This window comes from Coloeus monedula (assembly GCF_965178545.1).
Source record: "Coloeus monedula genome assembly, chromosome: 3".
Classification (NCBI taxonomy): domain Eukaryota; kingdom Metazoa; phylum Chordata; class Aves; order Passeriformes; family Corvidae; genus Coloeus; species Coloeus monedula.
Window position 1 is genome coordinate 25,618,437 of NC_138783.1, and position 20,484 is coordinate 25,638,920.

Sequence of the window (20,484 nt, forward strand, 5' to 3'; positions counted from 1 at the left end):
AAGTGACCCAGAAATTACAGAAGCATATGGGAACCAGACTTCTTAACATTAAAAATAAATAACCAAAACTGAGATGACAGGGCCAAGAGGCAAGTGGCAAAGTTTAATCAACTTGTGACCTGTGTGTGCAGTTATTTGAAGAAAAAAAGCAATTTTTCAGAAATGTTACAAGAATCAGGTTAGGTTTTTTTTCCTGATCCAAACTAATTTTCAATCCTTTGCAGATACAGAACAGCATTTTAGATTTTGATTGATTTTTGTCTTAAAACTGAAGGTGATATTAGGCTTGATTTCATGAGATACTCATGATAGATGTAACCGTGCATACTCCAAATCTACTTTATGCAAGCTTGAAGAAGCCTGAACTTATTAAAGCATTTGCTGTCACACCAATTACATCAAGACAACAGTAATATATACACAAGTGCTACTCTTACACTATTTTAAGAGTTATGCTTTCTTGAACACACCTTTTGGAAAGCACTTGGTATGAAAAATTCCTACCTATTAAGCTGCCCTGGGACTCTACTCCCATGTCACCAGAGGAATGTTGGGAAGAACGTTTGGGAAGTGATTCTGCCAAACCCCGGTGTAAAGTGCGTCGCCTCCGTCTCAGAGCAAGTAATTTCCCAGAGTCTTCTATGGACTGATTAATTGCATATTCCTCCATTAGGAGATCTGATTCTGCAGTGGAAAGAATAAGGTTACTGAAGAAATCTGGAAAGCTGAACAGCTTAACACTGAAGACAAATTGTGAGATATGCAGGATGGCAGCAAGAGGAACAAGCACACCTTCCAGTACATGAACTTAAAGCAGCTAATTGGCAAAGTACACCCTGACCTCCACCCCAGTTCTATTTGCTAGAGGCACTTGGAACACTGCAGAGGTGGTGCACACTCACCCCAGGCAGGATTGTTCAATGGTATGCCAGACAGCAGTTGGAAGAGCACTGCAAGACACTGTTAGACTGAGACTAGGAATTGTGTCAGACTGAGAGCCTGCAGCCGTGGCTGGCCAGGCTGTGAACAGACACTCATGGAGCCTGCCAAGTGCCACTGCTTCTCTTCTCAAATGCACAATCAAGGAAATTCTTAGAGATAAGCACATGCAGTTGAGAATAACAGCTTTCCTGCTGCTCCTCATGTTTCCTTCTGAAAGCAATTATGACCAGGTATACAAAAGCCCCTTGTTAGCCAAAAGGCTTCTTCCATACCCTGCAACTGGCAGATACATTGATGACAGGAAGTTCTGTCTTTCAAGACTGCTTAGGCGTTGCCTTTTTTCCAAGCCTTTCTTCAAGGAGCCAGGTTTGACAGCCACAAAAACATACATAGCAAAAGTAGCCTCCTTACTCCAGCACAAAGAAGAAAATGTCTCACCAAGTTGTTTGAAGTTTTCCTGTATTCCTCCCCAAGTATTCTTCTCGATTACAGACTTGACAAGACCCCAAGGCTGTTTTTTGTACTTCACTTCTGCAGAAACCCTAGCAAACGGAATGCAATAATGAAAGAGTGCTCTTCTAGGCGGCACCGTGATAGCAGAAATCTCTTATCAGAAGCAGGCCTCCAGCTTATGTCTAAAATCTGAAATACCAACTGGAACTGCCATTGCTCTCCAGCTGGGCAGCACTCTCTGAAGAAAGGCAAGAGACAGACAGTAGCAAAGACAACATCTCTAGCTAAAGCCTCAAAATCTGAATGTCCAAATTATGGGAAACATTTTGAAATGTTTCCTTCAGACTCAGACTAGAAGACGATTTCTACCCTCTGATGCATTCTCATTTTAATACACATTTAAAATAGGATTCAGGCTTCCAGATAATAAAAACCCTGATTTTTACTTTGTATATGCACACATGATATATTACATGGGCACTACAAGGTGCAGAAGGTGAAATTCTTTATCACCACTCATACATCAAGTGCTCACACCCTACTCTGAGAAATTAAAATCTGTCTTTCTGTGAGCATGACAGAGGGGAAAATGACAGTCCTACCTTGCATTCCTCAGGTCAAGCTAATCAATAATGCTTCCAGAATAAAAATGAATTGACTAGAATCCTTCAGAGGAATGCTTCTAACAGCTGAGTGAATCCCAAAGGATTATTATAAAGGATTTTAAGGATATAAGGATATTATAAAGGATTTTGTCCTTTATAAAGGACAAAAGCATAGCCTGTGATTTCAGTCAAGAACACTGACTATCCTAGAATACACTTTTTTCAACTTTTTAAGTAATCTTCCAAATCAGTGTAAGCCCACTGTGTTTCCAGTCTAACACAATAACTCCTTTCAAATGGAGTTTCTGAGCCATTTTAAGCACAGTTTAGTAAGGCCAGCTGTGACATCACCATGTACCTTCTGTTCTATACATGATGTTAATACCTAGGTTTTTACTCTTTACCCTAGGGTTGTCGTGCATCTCAGAATAAACAAGTCTAGGTCTCAAAGAATAACAGTGATTCACTCCAAAAAAAATCCAAAGCAGTCTTTCAAGGACCTTTCTTCCCTTCTCCTCCTAGTAGAGTTTGCAGTAGTTTTATAGCCTGAGATAAACCAGAATAGAATCCAGGCTTGCTAACCTTTCCTGAGTACTGATTAAGTTTGAGATAAAAACTCTCACTAAAGACAGCACCACTTCCAATGTTTTCAACAAATGGGAGAGGAACTTCCATATCTAGGCAGAGTTCACTTGAGTACCTCCTTGCAAAATTAAGTACATTCTATCTCCCCCGCACATTCCTGTGAAACCATTCTCCTCTGCAGGCCTTTAGCAAGGATGTCTGGGAAACCTTGTAATAAAACATCTAAATTTTTTCCAATTTATCCCACTCACACAGCTGCACTTGAAAACACGAGGCTGGTCAGGACCCAAATTGGTATTGGAGATGAGTTCTGTACCTCAGAGTCACCATCTCAGTCAGTTTCTCACTGCATTAATGAGATCCAAGCACAGCATACATGCGACCAAGCTTATTTTCAAGAAGAGAACCCAACATTTCCTATGCTGCTGGCAGATCTTTTACTAATCATCAGAACATCCCTGCCTTGGCTTCTGCCCTCCTCCCGTGGACCACCCAGGCTCACCGTAACCGGCACTTGTGACTGGATGTGCGACTGATACAGTATCTGTTCACAGTGTAGAAATAATCATGGTAAGGGACGTCATGTGTCAGCACCTCAGCATCCACCTGGTAAGACTGACCTTTCTGACTCTGCTTATGCAGGATCTATCATAAAAGAAAATAAAAATAAGAAGGTATATTCATGGTACATAAATTCCCTCCACCCCCTTTCAGCCTGAGTTCCTTAGGCTGGATTAACCAACTCCAAGTGAACTCAAGGAGAGAGAAAGCCTGAAGAATCACTATAGAAACCAGGTAAGAATGTTAACCACAGGTGGGGTGGGAAAAGAGAAGATGCCTCCTGCTAGAGCCAACACTGGCAGCAGCAGTACTTCCCCACTGCCACTTCAAGTACCAGATGCAAGGCTGGCCACTGCCTCATGACCACAGCTCTTCTTTGAGACCGTTCCCAAAGCAGAATAACAAAAAGGGTTGAGACTGGAAGGCACCTCTGGTGCTCGTCTTTTCCAAGAACTAAGGCAGGACTATCTGCCCATGCCCAGGGGGCTTTCCAATATCTCCAAGGAAGGAGATGCCACAATCTCTATGGACAACCTGCTCTGCTGCTCAGTCACCCTCACAGTGAAAAAGTGTTTCCTGATGTTCAGAAGGAATTATCTGTGTTTCAGTTTGTGCCCATCACCTCTGGTCCCATTGCTGGGCACCACTGAAATGTGTGGCCTTTGATGGTGAAGGCCTGACTCAATTTTTTGCACCCTCCCTTCAGATACTTCTATAAATTTTAAGATGCCCCTGAGCCTTCTCTTTTCCAGGCTAAACATTCCCAGCTATCAGCCATTTCTCAGATGAGATGCTCCAGTCCCTTCATCATCTTAGTGGCCCTTTGTCAGGCTCTTCACATCTCATACTGGGGAGCCCAGAAGTGGACACTGAAAGCCTTTAATTGCACCTTTTCACCCCCCAATTCCTAAGAGATGATAATACTTTTCCATGCAAGTTTTATGGAGTTTACAGCCATCTGTAAAGGTAGAAAACCTCTCTCATTTAATAAGCATTGGCTCAGTAATGGTGAGAGAGACAGCAAGCCACCCTTAGAGGTGCTCTGTTTAAACTGCAGTCACATTCAGTTCACTGAACTTTAATCCCAGTCAGAACTCTGACAGACCACAGAGCTGACCTCTCCCTTGCCTTAAAGGGCACCAGACAGACACACACATGCACATAGTACCTGCTTTTCAGTTGCAGTTGTGAACTTCCCACAGAGTGGATTGTTAATCGTGACAGTGTACGTCAAAGTCCTCAGCTGATTGCCATTGGAGTCTCTATTCCAAGGGGTTGATACAGCATCTAGATGAGAAGTGATGCAAAATCTCACATAAAAATTACCTGAAGGGCATTATCTCTGCCCTATTGTGTCTTAAGAGTTTGAGAACAGCAATAGGGGGAGAGACAGAAAACTGATTCCAAATAGTTGTGAGGTTTTTCCAGGAAAGGGAAAACTGTAGTGTGCTAATGAACAAAGGTGAAGCTCTGAATAGCTGAACCTGAATCTACTGAAAGATTTGAGGGTGGAGAAAAGAATAAGCAATTAAATGAAAATATGTCATTTCCCATTTGCTTGAAGTTGAATAGATTCACTTAGCATTATCAAAAGCTTTTGCCACTTTGCCTTCCAAGCTGACACTGAATAAATATTACCCTTTTTAACTTAATTTTCTGTTCTTACTGTCTCAGTGAATAAAATTTACTCATCCAGAAAATTAAAGCCTGTGAGTATCGTTTAGGAGGATGCAATGATTTTTGCCTGTGTGCCAGCCGTACAATTTTCACTATTTCTGGGACACAATGTAATCAGAAATACCCCACAGAATGCATCAACTTAATAACCTACTCAAAATTCAGGCATTAAGGTGCAGGTCTGTGGTGCACTGAAATGAGGCTTTTACTCCAAAATGTACATATCTAGGGAAACAACAGTCTAGCTTTAAATATCTTTTCTCATAGTGAAACTTTAAAGCTTAAAAATTCTTTTAAAGCAAAGGAGAACCTTAAAATTCAACTTAGCCCTATTTAGCAATTCCCAGAGGTAAAAATTTTCAGGGTAGCTTATAACACACACAGAAAGAAGAGGAGTTTATTACCTACTATACTCCTGGAATTAAGAAACCTCTGCATGAAGTGAGAATTGGTGAAAAGGATTTCAAACATCTTGTCTGCAGTGATGTGGAAAACTCTGTTTATAAAAAGCCTCCCATAGATATCATTGTCAGAGACAGTCTCCTTCACTGCTAAGAGAGACAGAGAGATCAGGTTAAGAACAGTATTATAAAGAACCCTTCTAGCATTCTAAGCCTTATTACATCTTAAATCCTTCCCAAGCTTGCATCAGCCTTTGTTTCTCACTCTCAGAAACCAAGTAATGATAGCAGCAAATGATTTGGTAGGTAGGTTGCCTTCAGGAACAAGTCCAGAGCTGATTTTCAAGTATACACAACTACCACCATTTCCCTGTGCAAGTTGATAAATTAACAACAAAAGGTCCCATCCCTTTAGTTTTCCCTTCAGTATTTTACTAATTCTACAAGAAATATTGGGGAAAGACAAAGTTAGCATAATTTTCATTAACATGTGTCTCTATTGTACAAAAGACAAGCAAGGACAGTAAAACCATAACAGTTTTCTTCTTAATTGTGGCTAGTTTCAGAATTCTGCTTTTAGCATTTATAATACTGGTAGTGTCCACAGTCTAAGGGACCAGGTAGACTCCCAAACAGTTCTTCAAACTGTTTTTCCCTCCATACGTATTGAACAGGAACACAAGAGATACCCTGCTCCATTTTGCAGTCCCCAAAAATGCACTAAGAGGCTCAAATGCCACCACCCATTTCAAAGCCACCGAGCACCCCAGTGGCATTCTGTGGCTGCAGCACTGATCTTTGCTATTTCTGCGTCCTGGTGGTTGCTGGCATGACTCAGCTTTGTGGTTGTCTCAACCACGCTTGCAAGAGATAAGGGATAGAATTATAATCCTGGAGGGCAAGCAGTTTCCTATGCCAACCCTGACTCAATCTGCTTATGCTTTAGAAACAAGTCAATCCTAAACTGTAATTACCAACAAGACAAACAAGCCCCTCCCCCACTCCCACACATCACTAAAATGAAACAAGAAGCCCAAAAGCGAATCTTCAGGATGGCCAACCTTTCAACTGATACAAACGAATGCTCGGGGCTAGGAAAGGTCAGTGCCAGCCACTAATGCAAAGGCAGCCTGAATATCACAGTGTAGTTCACAAGCTGCCTACAAGCTAAGGTTACAGCACTTAAAACATTGCTGCTTGGTAGCAGTCAGTATCAATAAAGGCAAATGCAGCAGCTAAACAACCACAGCAGTCCCCAGCGAAACCCAGCTCTGACTGAGCAGACTTCCTCTAATGCTGCTCCTAGCCTGCTTGAAGCCTGTTACAACATCTGCCTCCAAAAAAACTCTCCTTGATCTCATCAGGCTTCAATGTAGGACCCCAAAAGTGAAGCGTGAGTGCTATATTTTTGTGCTTGCACAAGAGATTGACTTCCTTCCTGTGCTATGTTCTGCTTATGCAATTGTAATTCCACACAATTATGAGATGGGACAGAAAGCAAATACACAATTCAAGAGGTCTATTTAACCAGTCAATACACAGTCATCACATGTAGAATACAAATTCTGCTGTGCTGAAACATTCTGCAGGAAGCCAGAAATCAGCCTGAGCTTTCAGCTTATGCTCACTGTATTTCCACTCCCAGCTGAACCTAACTCTAACAAAAGGCAGGCCAAGTGAACTGTAAGTTTGACCTCACTTAACAAGACCTCAACACTACAGATCTCTCCTTTCAGAGTGCACTTCCCACATCCTCTCTTTTGCTAAGAGACAGGAAGTTTCAGATACTGCTGCTGACATCCCCTCTGCCTACTGTGCATCAGCTGGCATAGAATCAGAGAGCAGGCAATTCAAACCTAGTTACTGTGGTTGAGTGTCACTCAGCTGGATGTTGACATGCCCAAGGAACCTACTACCACTTAAAAAAAAAAAAAATAAAGAGCCAGACACATGATCAAGCCACCAGATAAGCATCAGATCAGCTTTGTCAGCTATTTGTATACGTCTTAGCAAATACAAGATAACACAAGCTACCTCTGCCCCAGTGAGCCTGAGCTAAACAGCACAACTTCACGTTCACCTGAAATGCCTGAGGACAGCCACTATTTTTCTGCTGATGCAAGGTAATTTGGTAAGCCAGGGCAACTTATGATATGCATGAAGCCCATGCATTTTTACCTTAAGGTGCAGATCTTGCTACCAAGCTGTATTACTCCGAGTCTGTCCTCTTTCTAGTGAGTCTGAAGAAAGAGCACCCCCAGGTCTATACAAAACTTCCTGTAAGTTAATTTACCTACACTATCTCTATATAGTCATGTCTCTAATAAGGAACAGTCAGTAAAGTGCCAAGTGCATGAGAATCTATAGAAAAATAAGTTTTTACTTACAATCCTTCTTAGCTCTTGAAAGAAACAAAGTTTGGGGTTTTTTTAATGCTATTAGCACATAAACCAGTAACTTTTAGGAAATTCAAGCTAAAACTAGGTTTATATATCAGGCCCATCAGCTACTTTAGATGCTAGGATTCAAACAGCTGTTCTCCAGAAAAACTGGAAATCTTTTGGACAATGAGTCTGGAAGGTGCATGTATGCATAAATTGTGTTGCGAGTTCCACATCTGTGGAAGCAAGTACCTTCCAAGTTCTCAAAACATATCCATAGAAATCCTAAATGAAGCAGCAAGCACAAAAAGTAACACAGCAATGAGTTAGGGTACACTTTTGTACACTTGCAGTTTGAACAAAACAGGCAGCTTTAACCACCTATCTCTCTACAAATGAAGATGCATGTTGGTCTACTGTTGTGTTTGTTTTAACTCACACAAGTAAACTTCTATCTGCCTTTATTTTTCACAACAGTAGGGCAACATGAAGCATTTTACCTAAGATTGGCTTGGAATGCTCTTTATTAACAGAATGTTATGTGCAAATACAGAGATATCAGTCTAACTCCTTCACTTTCAGTGCTGTTCTAACCCCTCAGCAGCATACTATTATCACACTAACTCTCTTAGCCTGAATACATTTATAGCTGAATTGGAGCTGTCTGCTAAAGAACATGAGATCATTCTGATTTTAGGTAAGGACCCTGAGGGACCCAAAAACACAGAAGTAAACATATTACCCAGAGTGTCCTGGTTCAGCCTAATGACAGCAGGTCTATTCCCTCCCCCACTATTGCCTTGCACTTCATAAGGTCATTTCATCACTGCAAAGCAAGCTGTGAAATAATGTTTGAATATAATACCATTATGCAGCAGTGATGGCAGAGGTTTAAAGACATCTGCAGCGCAAAAAAAGAGACAGAAAAGGGCGAGGGGGGAAGCAGTAAGAAAAACATTGTTATTAAAATTCTCATCCACAACCAACAGCAAAAAGTTAAAACCACAACCAAATTAAGAAAGCTGAACTGATACAAGCAGAGGCTATCAAACAAATTAATAAGAAGGTTTATTTTTCCACTCCACTGAGTTGGGGGAGGATCGGATTTTAAAATGTATGTACGCAAATCTTGGCACCATTGAACATTTCTATACCACTGGGGATGGGGAAAAAGTTACACGCTGCATGAAAGATATGTAGGTAGGAGCCTTTAACCAGATACACCAGAAATCAAGTGAATAAAACCAATTCCTAGAAGTGAACATGTTCCAGACATCATCTATTTAAAGACTGCATCAGCAGTATTAACCATTTTCAGAGACCTCCCCTATACTTTAAACATTAAGTACAGAATTAACTTGGGGAGCTACTGAGTGAGTATTGTCACAATGCTAACCCTTTCCAGTTCACAAGATAAAGAATCCCTACAACCTTTTGCCTTCAGGTGACTCAAACAAATATCCTCCAAAATCCAAAGTAAATAATTTTTTTTTTTTCAACAAAATACATCCTTTCAGTATTTTGATTAAAATTCCAACAAGATAACAGGGCTACTCTTCCTTACATACACCATATACCCAAAATTTCATATTGAGGTGGGGAGGGGGACAACTAACACAGGGCTGAACCAAATTTCAACTATCCTGTATTTCAAACACCATATGCCCTATATACCACTATCTGCAAGCAAAGTCAAGCCTCTGCTGTGCCCATCTTACAGCACCACAGTACAGGCAGTTATGCTCTCCTGCAGATCACACATTTAAGGTGGTTATTAGTACACACAGAAACAACACAGTAAGTCTGTCACGTTACACAAGGACAGCAGAAATGTATGATCTCCCTGCATACAGTAAAGCCTTCTAGCAGAAAAAGACTGTTTTTCCAATATCCTGCTTCCCCTTCTTTATTTGAAGTATTTCATGCTGCTGGACACAGTCATTGAAAACAAAGAAACAAACTACTCTATATACTAAAGAGTCATTTGAGGAAATTAAAAAGATCTCGTGGTCCTGTGTTGCAAATACGTATTCTACGCTTGGACTAAAATCTGTTTTCTGAAATTCAGAATTAAGGCCACAGATACTAACGTTTAGCTTAGCCAAAAGTTTGTCATGGCTCAGGATTTATACTCTGATTTATAAACCTGGACAAAAACACCAAGAAGCAGGTCAACAGGCCAGTGGTGGACAGTGGGATGCAGACCCCCCCATCCCCAAGGTGAGAACTGCTTAGGACAAGGGAATTAATCTTGTGAAGAACCAGAGTCTTGAGCTTGCCCCTCACCTTATTTGCCAGGACACCTCCATGGGCAGCCTGAGTATGAGCCAGAGGACACAAGAGAAATTAATCGCATGGGTAAACCTTTGCCATGTAGGAAAGCTAGTTTCGTTTGCGTGAAGGAATTCACCTTGTAAGAGTGTGGGGCAACTGCAACAGAAAACAGACAGAGAAACAGAAGAAAGACATTCTAAGCATAAAGATTCTGACAGAAAAGATTAATGTCGTGAGTCTAGAAAATCCTGCTCTGAATAAAAAAAGACTAGTCTTGGGGAAGGGAAGAGAAATAAAAGCAGCATGAAGTCAGTTGTCTTTTTATTAAAGAGACATCTCCAGTTTATTCAACATCACTAATGCAGGCATGACAGGGAATATTTACTGCTATGATTTAGGCAACTAGTAGCAGGAAAGACAACAGGACTACTTTTTAATCAGTTACACTGGAGACCTTTGCCATAAAAAGTAAAATCCAGAGAAAGAAGAGAGATGTGGTAATAGGAAGATAGGAAAGCTGCAAAATATCTAAAACATCCAAAGACCAAAACTTTCTGCTGCTCTAAAAGATACACCTTTGGAAGAGTAAATTAATTTGTCAAGCTTGTTATGTGTGTAGGAGCATGGCATAAACAACAGCCTGTTCAAGTACGTATATTCACAAAAATGGTAATGTCTGACATGCATTGAGTTGAATCTGAACTCAAGCCAACACAAAAGCACTGTGGGGGAGCAAAAGCAAAGTTTATTGAATATAAAGTATATCCCCAGGCAAAAAGCACAACTTGAAGGCAGCCAATTCAACCTGCAACTCTGAAAACTTTCCTGGACACCTCAATGATCCCCACATAATGTCACCTGCAAACAACTTCAGTTGTCAACTCTGAAATGACAAGATAAAAAATTTCTCAGTGAGATTAAGAACTGGCCTCAATCAACTGAACTGTTCTATTCCTTGCCAACAAGTGATGAAGTAAGTTCTCTTTGCACATGAAAGAAATACACAGCTGCTACTGACCACAAGTACTACTGTTGGGCTTTTTGTCTTTCATTTGCTCACCACCATATAACCTTGGAACCAATGCAGGTTGTGCACACTTTGCTTTAAAGGCATTTACAGAATCAAAGATTCAGATATTACAGAACATCCACCAAAGTTCAGTGAGCTGCCCCAACAACTACAGCCCTTTGGCACAGAAAACTTCCCCAGGGTAAGTGAAAAGCTCACCATAGAAAGTGAGAACTTGTCAGAGGCTACTGTGGGACCACAGGACAAGCACCCACAGACCTCAGCACAAGTTTATCATCCAGGTATCCAAGTTTCTTCTATCTTATATTGGGTAACGAGTTATGAGGTTGGTACATTAGGATCCATTAAGATTATGTTTGCACAGAGAGTGTAATCTGTTGCAAGATATCCATGAAGGTTTTTCATCTTCAGATCAGATTCAGAATATGCACAATACTCTCCTGAAAGCTGGGAAGTTATCTTCCCTGGGCTTTCAGTAAATTCCTCAGCTTACACCATCAATAACAATGAAGCCCATAAGCCTTAAGAACATAGGAGTGTAAAGAAGGGGGAGTTGGGGAAATCTTTCAGAAACTTAAAAACAGTCTGAAATGTTCTCCCTCAGTTTCCAAGAAATGCAAAGGATGGAAAGAGACATCTTTGAAATTAACACCACCCCACTGTGAAGAAACTTTCTTCAGTTTCAGCTGTTAGCAACTCTCTACACACCAAAAGAGAAAAACCACAATTTATTTTCATTCTAAACACCCAACAACTTTTTTTCCCCCAGAAACTAAGATAAAAAACCTTTTTGTTGCAATTCTGTGAAACAAATAAGCAAGCAAGTTTCATAAGATCAGGAAGTTCTCTAACTTTCTCCACAAGTGAGACAGAACACCAAAGTCATGTTGTCTTACAGATCCCAGCTGTTAAGAGATTTACCTTCTTCACTATCTGAGGCACTGCTCTTCTCTGAAAGATTTTCATTCTCATTAAGGTCTAAGGATTTTTCTAAAGACCTGCTCCTTACTAGCTTAGCAGGTTTTCTTTCTGAAGATGGAAGAGGGTTCTTTATTTGTTTCTCACTTGGGGACTCCTCCACCTGAAACAACCAAGAAAAAGAAAATATCAGTAATCAGAGATCATTAAAAAAAAAAAAAAAAAAACAAAAAACCAAAAAAACAACCCAAAGAGAAAGTTCCTTTAAAAAAGACAGCCATACAAAGAAAGCCACAAGTTCTATCTACTCAATTACCACACAGACAAGAACTAATTTCTCCCTTGTTCCTCTACCCCAGACAACCTCTCTTTCCTTTATTTAAATATTTTACTAAACCCCAGTAACAAGGAGCAGACTTGTTTCTTGTTTATGCACTGTTGGTACAAAGAGCTGCCTTACACAGGACTGTCCCCTTGTACCACTCTGCACAGTTTCAGCCCCTTCCCTGCTTCAACATTAGCATTTATAAATTCATTAACCTAACACAGATTTGCTTGGTATTAATCAGGTTAGTTTTTTCCTAATGGCTTAAGCAAGGGTCCAACAACCCAGAGGGGAAGCACAATGAAACAGGTAGGACCTTCCTCTTTCAGCAAGACTAAATTATCCCAATTATATATTTGAAAAGTTCTTATTTTGTAGGACTCCATCACTCTTTGAAAAAAAGAAATTTAAAATACTGTCTAGAGCCATCCTACCTATAAAATGTTGCTTCTCAGAAACAAAGCAATGGAGTATCATTTACCATCTCCAGTATATAAGCAGAAAGGAAATCCCCCAGAACATCAATCACTTAATCAATGATGCAGCTCTTAACCTTAAACAAGAACTGTCAGCTAAGCACACATACCACTGCACACTTAAAGAAGTAAATCTCCAAGGAAACTGTATGGACAAAGTTCATGTATCTCAAAATGCCACCCAAAAAGCTTCTCATCAGTTTTCACTCTAAACCTCTCCTCAAGGCCCCACCGCTGCCAGTGGAACACCTGGAATCAAGAGCAGTACAGCCCCTAGAAGAGCACTGCATGGACCATAGTAAACATGATCAGGGCTCCTCAACTGAGTTGTTCTGATTCATCTGCAAAAGCATCTTCCCTAAAGATTATTCAGCAGTGACTCAAGAAAGCAAGAGCATCTGGTGCTTGAACAGTCATCATGTACTTCCTGTACTTCTTGGGTTTTTTTCGAAATAAAAACCTGTTACTTTTTTTGTGCAACCAAGGGCCATTAGGAGGAGGTAGGTGGCTGGAAAATAGAGACAGGCATCAATCTGACTGCAGTATAAGCAGACAAAAATACTCCTTCAAGATCAAAAAATTAAAAAGGAAGACTGAATCAGAAAAACAGATCAGTTAACAAATGGTCCTATTGAGAGGAGCTGCCATGTAAGTTATACTCAGTCCCACAGCAGGATCTGGACAGAACCAATATTAAATGTCAAAATACTCTACCAATACAAATGGAAGTCAAAAAGGAGCTAGTTGTGATAGAACTGCCTAAAAATTAACACACTGATCCAGCACAAACCCAAGGAACTCTCACAGTATTTTGACAACAATTAGGGATCTACTGAATACGTGGAGCTCCCACCAGCAGCATAAGAGCAGCCCATTATGCCATGAGCAGAGAAGGAAAGTCAGGCTCAAGTCAGAAGACAAAAGCAACAGCTTCTAGAAAAAAAAAAATTTCATGATGTCATGGAAGAAGAGATTCAAGCTGGGGCTCCCGGAATAACTGATAGAGTTTAACACAGATTTCATGGGGGTTTGGGTTGGTTTGCATTTGTTTGGGTTGTTACCACACTAAAGAGTAAAGATTTTAAGATCTATCAGCTGAAATTAAAGATTAATAATTTCTTCCCTATTGTACATTTATCTCCCAAGCTAGTCCAGTATTGCTAAGCTCAGTGCCAAGGCTTTTTTGGTTTTTAGCCTGTGAACAGCAAGCTCTGGGACTGGAAGGCCTCCCTGCAAGGGGTGAAGGGAAGATGATGGTTACAAAAACAGGCAACAAGTTGGTTCCCACATTCACATACACTGAGAGCCAGATGAGCCATGACCAGTGTTCCACACAGACTTTCCTCAATCAACTACAGACAGCCATTAACAACATTTCCTTCAAGATGGGCCAAATACAAGACCCAACCCCTCCACTATTTTCAGATTTTCCTCTTACAAGAGCTTTGGGACTTACTTTGTCTATCAGAGCAGTAAAGGGGAGTTTAAGCCTGTTTCCCTCCAGTCTTTGGAAGGTGGTTAAGTGTGCTTTGTGTCATCACTGTGATGGCTTCTGATAAATGCATTCTAAGCACTACTGCCTCCTCCTATTGCCCTTGTGGTTCTACAAAATATGCTGCAATCCTGGGGCTGTGGAGAGAGCATGGACATTCTTGAGTAATGCCGAATGACACATACAGCTGACAAAAACACTGTGCATTTTAGCTACCCTGAAACAGTAAACTAAACAGTTTAGTTACACATTTAGCAAGATTGCACTTTTACACTATAATTAGAAGACTTTTCAGAGGCAGTTTATTCAAGGGAGAATCCTGGCATTTTTACAGACCAAATCCCCAGGCATTCCTCCTTACCAAGATGCCCAATTAGATTTAGCACCTATAAGAGACATCTCTGGGTGTGGCTTCTTTTTCCAGGCACAGCAATTATTTTTAAATGGCTTGTTCTTGTGCAAATAAGACTTACAAGTCCAAACTAAGGCTACCTGTGTAGATTTTTAGTTATCCCAAACAGCCCAAATTCCAGCAGCATCCCCAGTCCTCTCATGCCTCTCTTACAACTCTCCAAAAATCTTGTTTTATACTGTTAGGGTTTCCATAAGGAATACCCATCACTCAAGTAACTAAGCTTTTAACATCTGAGAAATACCAATATTGTTTGCTGGATATGAGTTTCTAGCCATTAACTTGGATTTTGGCAGAACTAATTAAATCCTACTTAACTTCCAGATCACTTTCAGCAAGTGACAAAAGTCAGAAGATTTACAGGGTAGTAAAAACTATTAAAATAATCTCCTTCCTTCCCCCAATTCTCCAAAGTAAAACTGGCAATTAGGTACCCAGCCCTAGTAAAGTTTATAAAAAATGCATTAGTGGCTTATTTTCTTTTCCAAGCTCTTTGGGATATCTAATAACCCAAAGAGAAAATATCTGCAACCTTTTAGACTACAGCTGCACATGGGAGTCCCAGTAACAGTGCTAGACACTGTGCCCATCTCAGATGTCACTACTAATAGTGTGATAGCCCCCACCAGCCAAAGACATTCACAAATTCATACAACATGAATGAACACAAGTGAGACATTCATGCTTGTTCAGTTGTACTAACCCAAGGCATTAAGGTAAAATTCATCCTTATAATAGCAAGTCTGGGGGTTTTCCCCTTCCTTCTGAAGCATTTCCACAGATTTCAATAAAAAAAGGTTTCATATATTCACAACAGCAGACTAACTGACCTTTCAAGGCAAGGGTAACAAAGCATAACTATCTTTTAATATACCCTATGTAGAGGATAGCAATATAAGAGATCTTTTCAAATGACAAACAGCACAAGCAAGAAAGCATTGGTGAACAAGGCATTACTATCAAAAAGCACTTGGATAAAAAACAAATACGGTATCCTCAGGAACTGGGTAAGAAAAATCAGGTAATGTTGTTTTTAAAGGAAAAACAAAAACCAGACCAGGGCATAAGCCTCAGCATTCTAGCTAGGCTGTGCTGCAAATTAGTGACAGAGCATTACTAAAGCTCACACCAACAGTAATCTCTTATAAAGAATTTTGCTCGTTTTCAGATTTAAGAAACATTCTTGACTTCTCAAAGACTTCTTTAGAAGTTGCAATCTCCATTCATCCTATGCTTACAGATACACAAGTTAAGCAGATACGCTTATCAGCTACAAACAGCAAGAAAGGCTGTGTCAGCACTTACTCCTGGCAACGTGTGTCTGTCGAGTGGCTCTCCTTCTGTTTGAAGCGAGGGCTCACGAACTAAACCAATCATTTTGGGTAGTTTTTCATCCCTTTCTCCAGAATCATCACAAATGCTGGATCTGCCCAAAGCAAAAAGGAAGATATCCTTGGAGATATAAGTGCTGAGAAATCTCAGAAAGCGTCTCATGTGATTTTTGCATTCAAAACATTGCTGTTCAGATAACATTAAAAAATACCAACTCATTTCTTCCCACACCCAGCTCATTAAGGTCAAGCCATTTTCCTCATTCCAGCTACGTCTCAGAAGATTCAGCTTCTGATCATAAGGTCAATAAAACCAAGCACTGGTGCGTCAAAAAGTAAGCAAGTGCTGTGGGAAATGAGGAAACAGATGTAGCTTATAACTAATTTGGAAAGAAAATGTTTTAAGAAAGTGTCAGAAAATAACTTTTTTTTCCTGTGTCCCTTATTCCAAAGTTGCAAAGTTGTGACTTTTTAACAAAAAACCCCCAAAACATAACAAAAACAACAAAAAAAACCCAAGCAAACCCAAAACAAAAAGCAAACCAATCAAACAAAAAAAAAGACAATCAGAACATATTTAATAGGGTATCTTTTGAAGCCTGCAATGAACTCAAGACATTTTTCTCACAGACATACTCAGATAATACAGGATTGAAGAGACATAAATTACACTGTTCAGTTTTGTAGAGTCATGCTTATTTACATAGAGATACGTAAAGTGCTGTTATTAGATTGACACTGGCAGGTCATAAATTTGTTCAAAATTCACATTTGTTCAAAATGTGAATTTTGTTCAGATTTGTTCAAAAAAAAAAATCAAGGCAACGCTTCTAAAAAAACACATCATTATTATTACAATTATTCCAGCTTATCATATTACTATTTCTGTTTTTTAATTCAAGCTGAGGACAATACAAAAATAAGCTAAGACCTCAGATATCAGGAGAACAAGGCAAAACAAGTATTTCTCCACAGAGGAGGGGAAGAAAAAAGTGCCTGAACCACAATACAGCTCCATTCCATTCAAACCTTCCAAACCGTTGAAAGGCATACAGGTGCTGACTAGGCACCATCATGGGAAAAGGCTGCTATTTAAGCTACCCTATGCTGATCCCCAAGCAGATCCAGGGAAAACAAGGTCTTCCTCTCTCCTCTTCTAAGGGGCCTCAGCTGCACTGCTACTGTTTCAGAAAATTCACTCAGTTAAGTTTTTATACATGCCCAGTCTATGCTGTTCAGACCTCTGCATCCTTTTACTACAGGCTTAACCTTTCTGGTAAGGCTACAGCAGCTCTTTAGAAACAGTTTCTAAGCAAGAGGACACTGCTTCTCCCCAGGTGTTTCAATAGGCTGTACAGCCTCTCCTTACCGAGACTGCCCATTGTCTTCAGACGATGAGTGGAAGCTCTCCATCTCCTCACTGTTCAGGCCCAGCTCAGAGCCATAGCTCTGGTGCACCAGCTGCCAGAATTCCTGCTTGGTCAGCCTCTGAAACAAAGCGAGCTAGTCAAGAACCACGGTATGGCACAGTAAGGTGCTGGAGGAAAAACAGCAACAAGTTCGAATTACGCCACAGCCTTTAACCTCAATTCTGACAAGGACCGAAAGCATTCAGGTATCACGTTCCGAGATTGGGTTTCAGCGTTTTGGGCAACTGTACTCCTGTCTGCTCCATACTCCCAACCCACTGCTGTTCAACCAATAACATCAGGCGTAAGAAAAAATGTCATTTTGAGAAAACACACACTTGTGGCCAGTACTTGCTTCTTCACATGTTACCAACATTTTCAGAGATACCTTCAAGGTACCTCCCTCTCGAATTTCACTCGATATGGCACAAGACCAGTTAGGTCCGTCTTTGATCCTGAACAAACTGCTTAATAGATACCTGCCTGTTTCCTGAGGATGCTCAGAGTACTCTACAAATCGTGGCAGGCTAGCATTTCAGTCACTACACTGGTGTCTAGGTCAGCCAACTGCCCACTTTGCCAAGGTGGGACAGGAGGTCTTCAATTTGTACCACCAGCATCCTCTTTATGAAAAATAGTTGCTTTTCTTCAGCATTACCTTGACTCACCACTAGCTAAGTCTTCTTCTCTACAATATCTCTGTCCTGCTCTATGAATTCCCACAGCTACCGGGACATATTTAAGTTCTCTTAAATCATCAGGAAAGCTTAGAGGTGAAAGTATGACACAGTCCTATCTGCAGAGTAAGCAATGAGTTTCAAAGTCCACCTTGGCCGTAAAGGGTGGGAGGGGGGGGAGGGGGGGGAGGGGGGGGGGGGCGGGTGGTGGACAAAGGAAAAAAAAAAAAAAAAAAAAAAAGAAAGGAAATAAAAGGTTTTGGTATTTAACAGAGCTCAGAGAGCAATACTAGCGATCTTAAAACAGGAGACACCACACTGGAAAATGTGCCTCGGCCACCATCCATATTGATCAAGGGAACAGGACTGTGCTAATGAGGCAGTAACACAAGTAGTGCTTACTATTTGCATGAAATGATGACATTAAATACCCATGCATTATTTAAAGGACCTTTAAATGATCCTCTCCACCCGCTTGCTTCACCTGTAGAGTGTTACAGTACCCGCAATTTTAGACAGACACGGCGGAGCTGACCCGCACGCAGGATGCAAATGCGCGCCCAGAGCCGTCCCGGCGCTCCTCGGGCTGCCGGCACATCCCGCCCGCTCTCTCTCCCCGTCCCGCTCCGCGACCCACCTGGCGCGTCCCGCCGGGCAGCCCCGCTCCCGGGCAGCGCCGCTCCCGCCGGGAGCCGCCGCGCTCCCACTTCCTGCTGGGCGGCGGCGGGGCCCGCCCGGGGCCACCCCCCGCCCGCGCCGGGCCCGGGCCAGCGCCTTCCCCGGCCGCTGCTGCCGGCCCGGGGCGGGACCGGGGCAGTCCCGGCCATCGCCGCCGGGCCGGGCCCCACGCCCCTCGCCCCCGCAAAGCATCGCACGGGAGCCGCTCCCCCCGCGGCCGGGGCAAGCACAGCCCAACGCGGGAGACGAGGAAGGGTTTTTCCCTCGGGTGTTTTCCGGCACAATACGGTTTCGGGCTTTTCAGAAAGCAGCTGGCAACAAGCGCCCTCCTGGCAGAGATCAGTTTCAAGGTATTTAATCCTAGCGAGGGCAAAGTAAACATTAAAACACAAAACACACAGCAATAAAGCAAGGGTCATAGCAGCTAACGCCAGCCTCCCCCTGCACGGGGATTTGTTCTACAGAGCAATGCACTGCTGAAACACGTGCATCCACTTACAGCTGGCCTTACTTTCCCCAGGCATGCTGTCCTTTGGAACAATAAACTCATAACCACAAACAACTACCTACAGCTGTTCTTATTATATGGCTAAAAAACGGGCAGGCATTACATGGTTTCAAAATATGACTGAGGTGTATTTTTAGCTAGCACACCTTCCAACCAGGAATCAAAGGACAGAAACAAAGCCATTTTAGTTTCTGTTGCCCAGTATTGCCAATGCCTTGATTTCCAGTCATAATGGGTCAGAGCTAATGTTGCTAATGAAATTAATTGGTATGTTCTGTCTATGGGCAAATCAGACTGCCCTTGTACAGTCAGCTCAATAGTTTGAGGAAAGCAGAGAAGCTTTTCAGCTTCTATAAAGGAATCTATAAAGCTGTTTCCTGTTGTTTTGTAAAGCCAATGTTACTGACTTCTGCTTCTAAAACAGGATTCTTGCACTCTGCTCAATTATTCCTAGCTCAGCTAGATATAATAAGTTCTTAATGGTCACAAGCCAAGATCAAACGAGACTTGCTTTATTGTGTTAGAAAGAGCCAGTTCTGAAAGCAAAGAAGGGCATAAATTTTCTGGGTCAGACTTCTGCTTCTGAGAGGATGGCTTAGAGAAGCTCTGAAGCTTGAAAGGCTAAATCGGAACATGAATTACTTTGCCCATTCAAGGTGATGGTCTACACTGGGTTCTTCCTCAGTTCTCTTTGTATACAAAAACAAAGGCTACAAGAAGCAGCTGGGATACACTTCTGTCTTTTCAACCAGAACATAGATCATCAATACTTTGCTTCATGCCAGACAAAGCGGTGTCATGGCACAAGCAATACTACAGAATACCACTGACAGAAGCAAAGTTGCTGATTTTTACCCTCTATGGACAAATGCAGAAATATGAACAAGACATGCCATACAGGTTGACTCAAGAGACAAGCCCCACCACACACCACACTCCTGCCAGGCAACTCTAACACAGAACTCTGATTGTTTGCAGGATAGGGGAGGAAAACAGCAAACTCTCCCTCTAACTGCCCAAACATGATGCTCAGAATCAAACCAAGCCTTCTTTAGTTTTAAAATTAATCTTATTGTACACAAAGGTGCAAATAAACATCTCTCTTTTCACAACCTTCCCTGAGAAACTGCTGGGAAAGGCAGAACTGCTGTCCTGGTAGATGTTTGCCACAAGAAGCCCAGCTGACCAGAAATTCTGTTCCTACTCACACCTCTAGACTTACCTGCTACAATGTCTCTGGAGACAGGTGCAAATCTCTACCCAGCAAAGCATAAGAAGAACAATAGGAAAATAAATCCAACTCTAAGGAAGAGGACTCATGGGAATTGAGACCGATTAAGTTAAGATCT

At 41.5% G+C, this 20,484-nt stretch overlaps 1 protein-coding gene across 1 annotated transcript in view; it reads right to left on the reverse strand.

The window, feature by feature from the left end:
- The window catches only part of GRAMD1C (GRAM domain containing 1C), a 52,745-nt gene that overhangs the window by 4,587 nt on the left and 27,674 nt on the right, over positions 1–20,484 (reverse strand). The window contains 8 exon segments of the mRNA XM_082277673.1: positions 505–684; positions 1,381–1,484; positions 3,088–3,230; positions 4,315–4,433; positions 5,228–5,374; positions 11,831–11,990; positions 15,838–15,958; positions 17,233–17,351. Of these exon segments, the coding sequence (XP_082133799.1) occupies positions 505–684; positions 1,381–1,484; positions 3,088–3,230; positions 4,315–4,433; positions 5,228–5,374; positions 11,831–11,990; positions 15,838–15,958; positions 17,233–17,351 (1,093 nt within the window).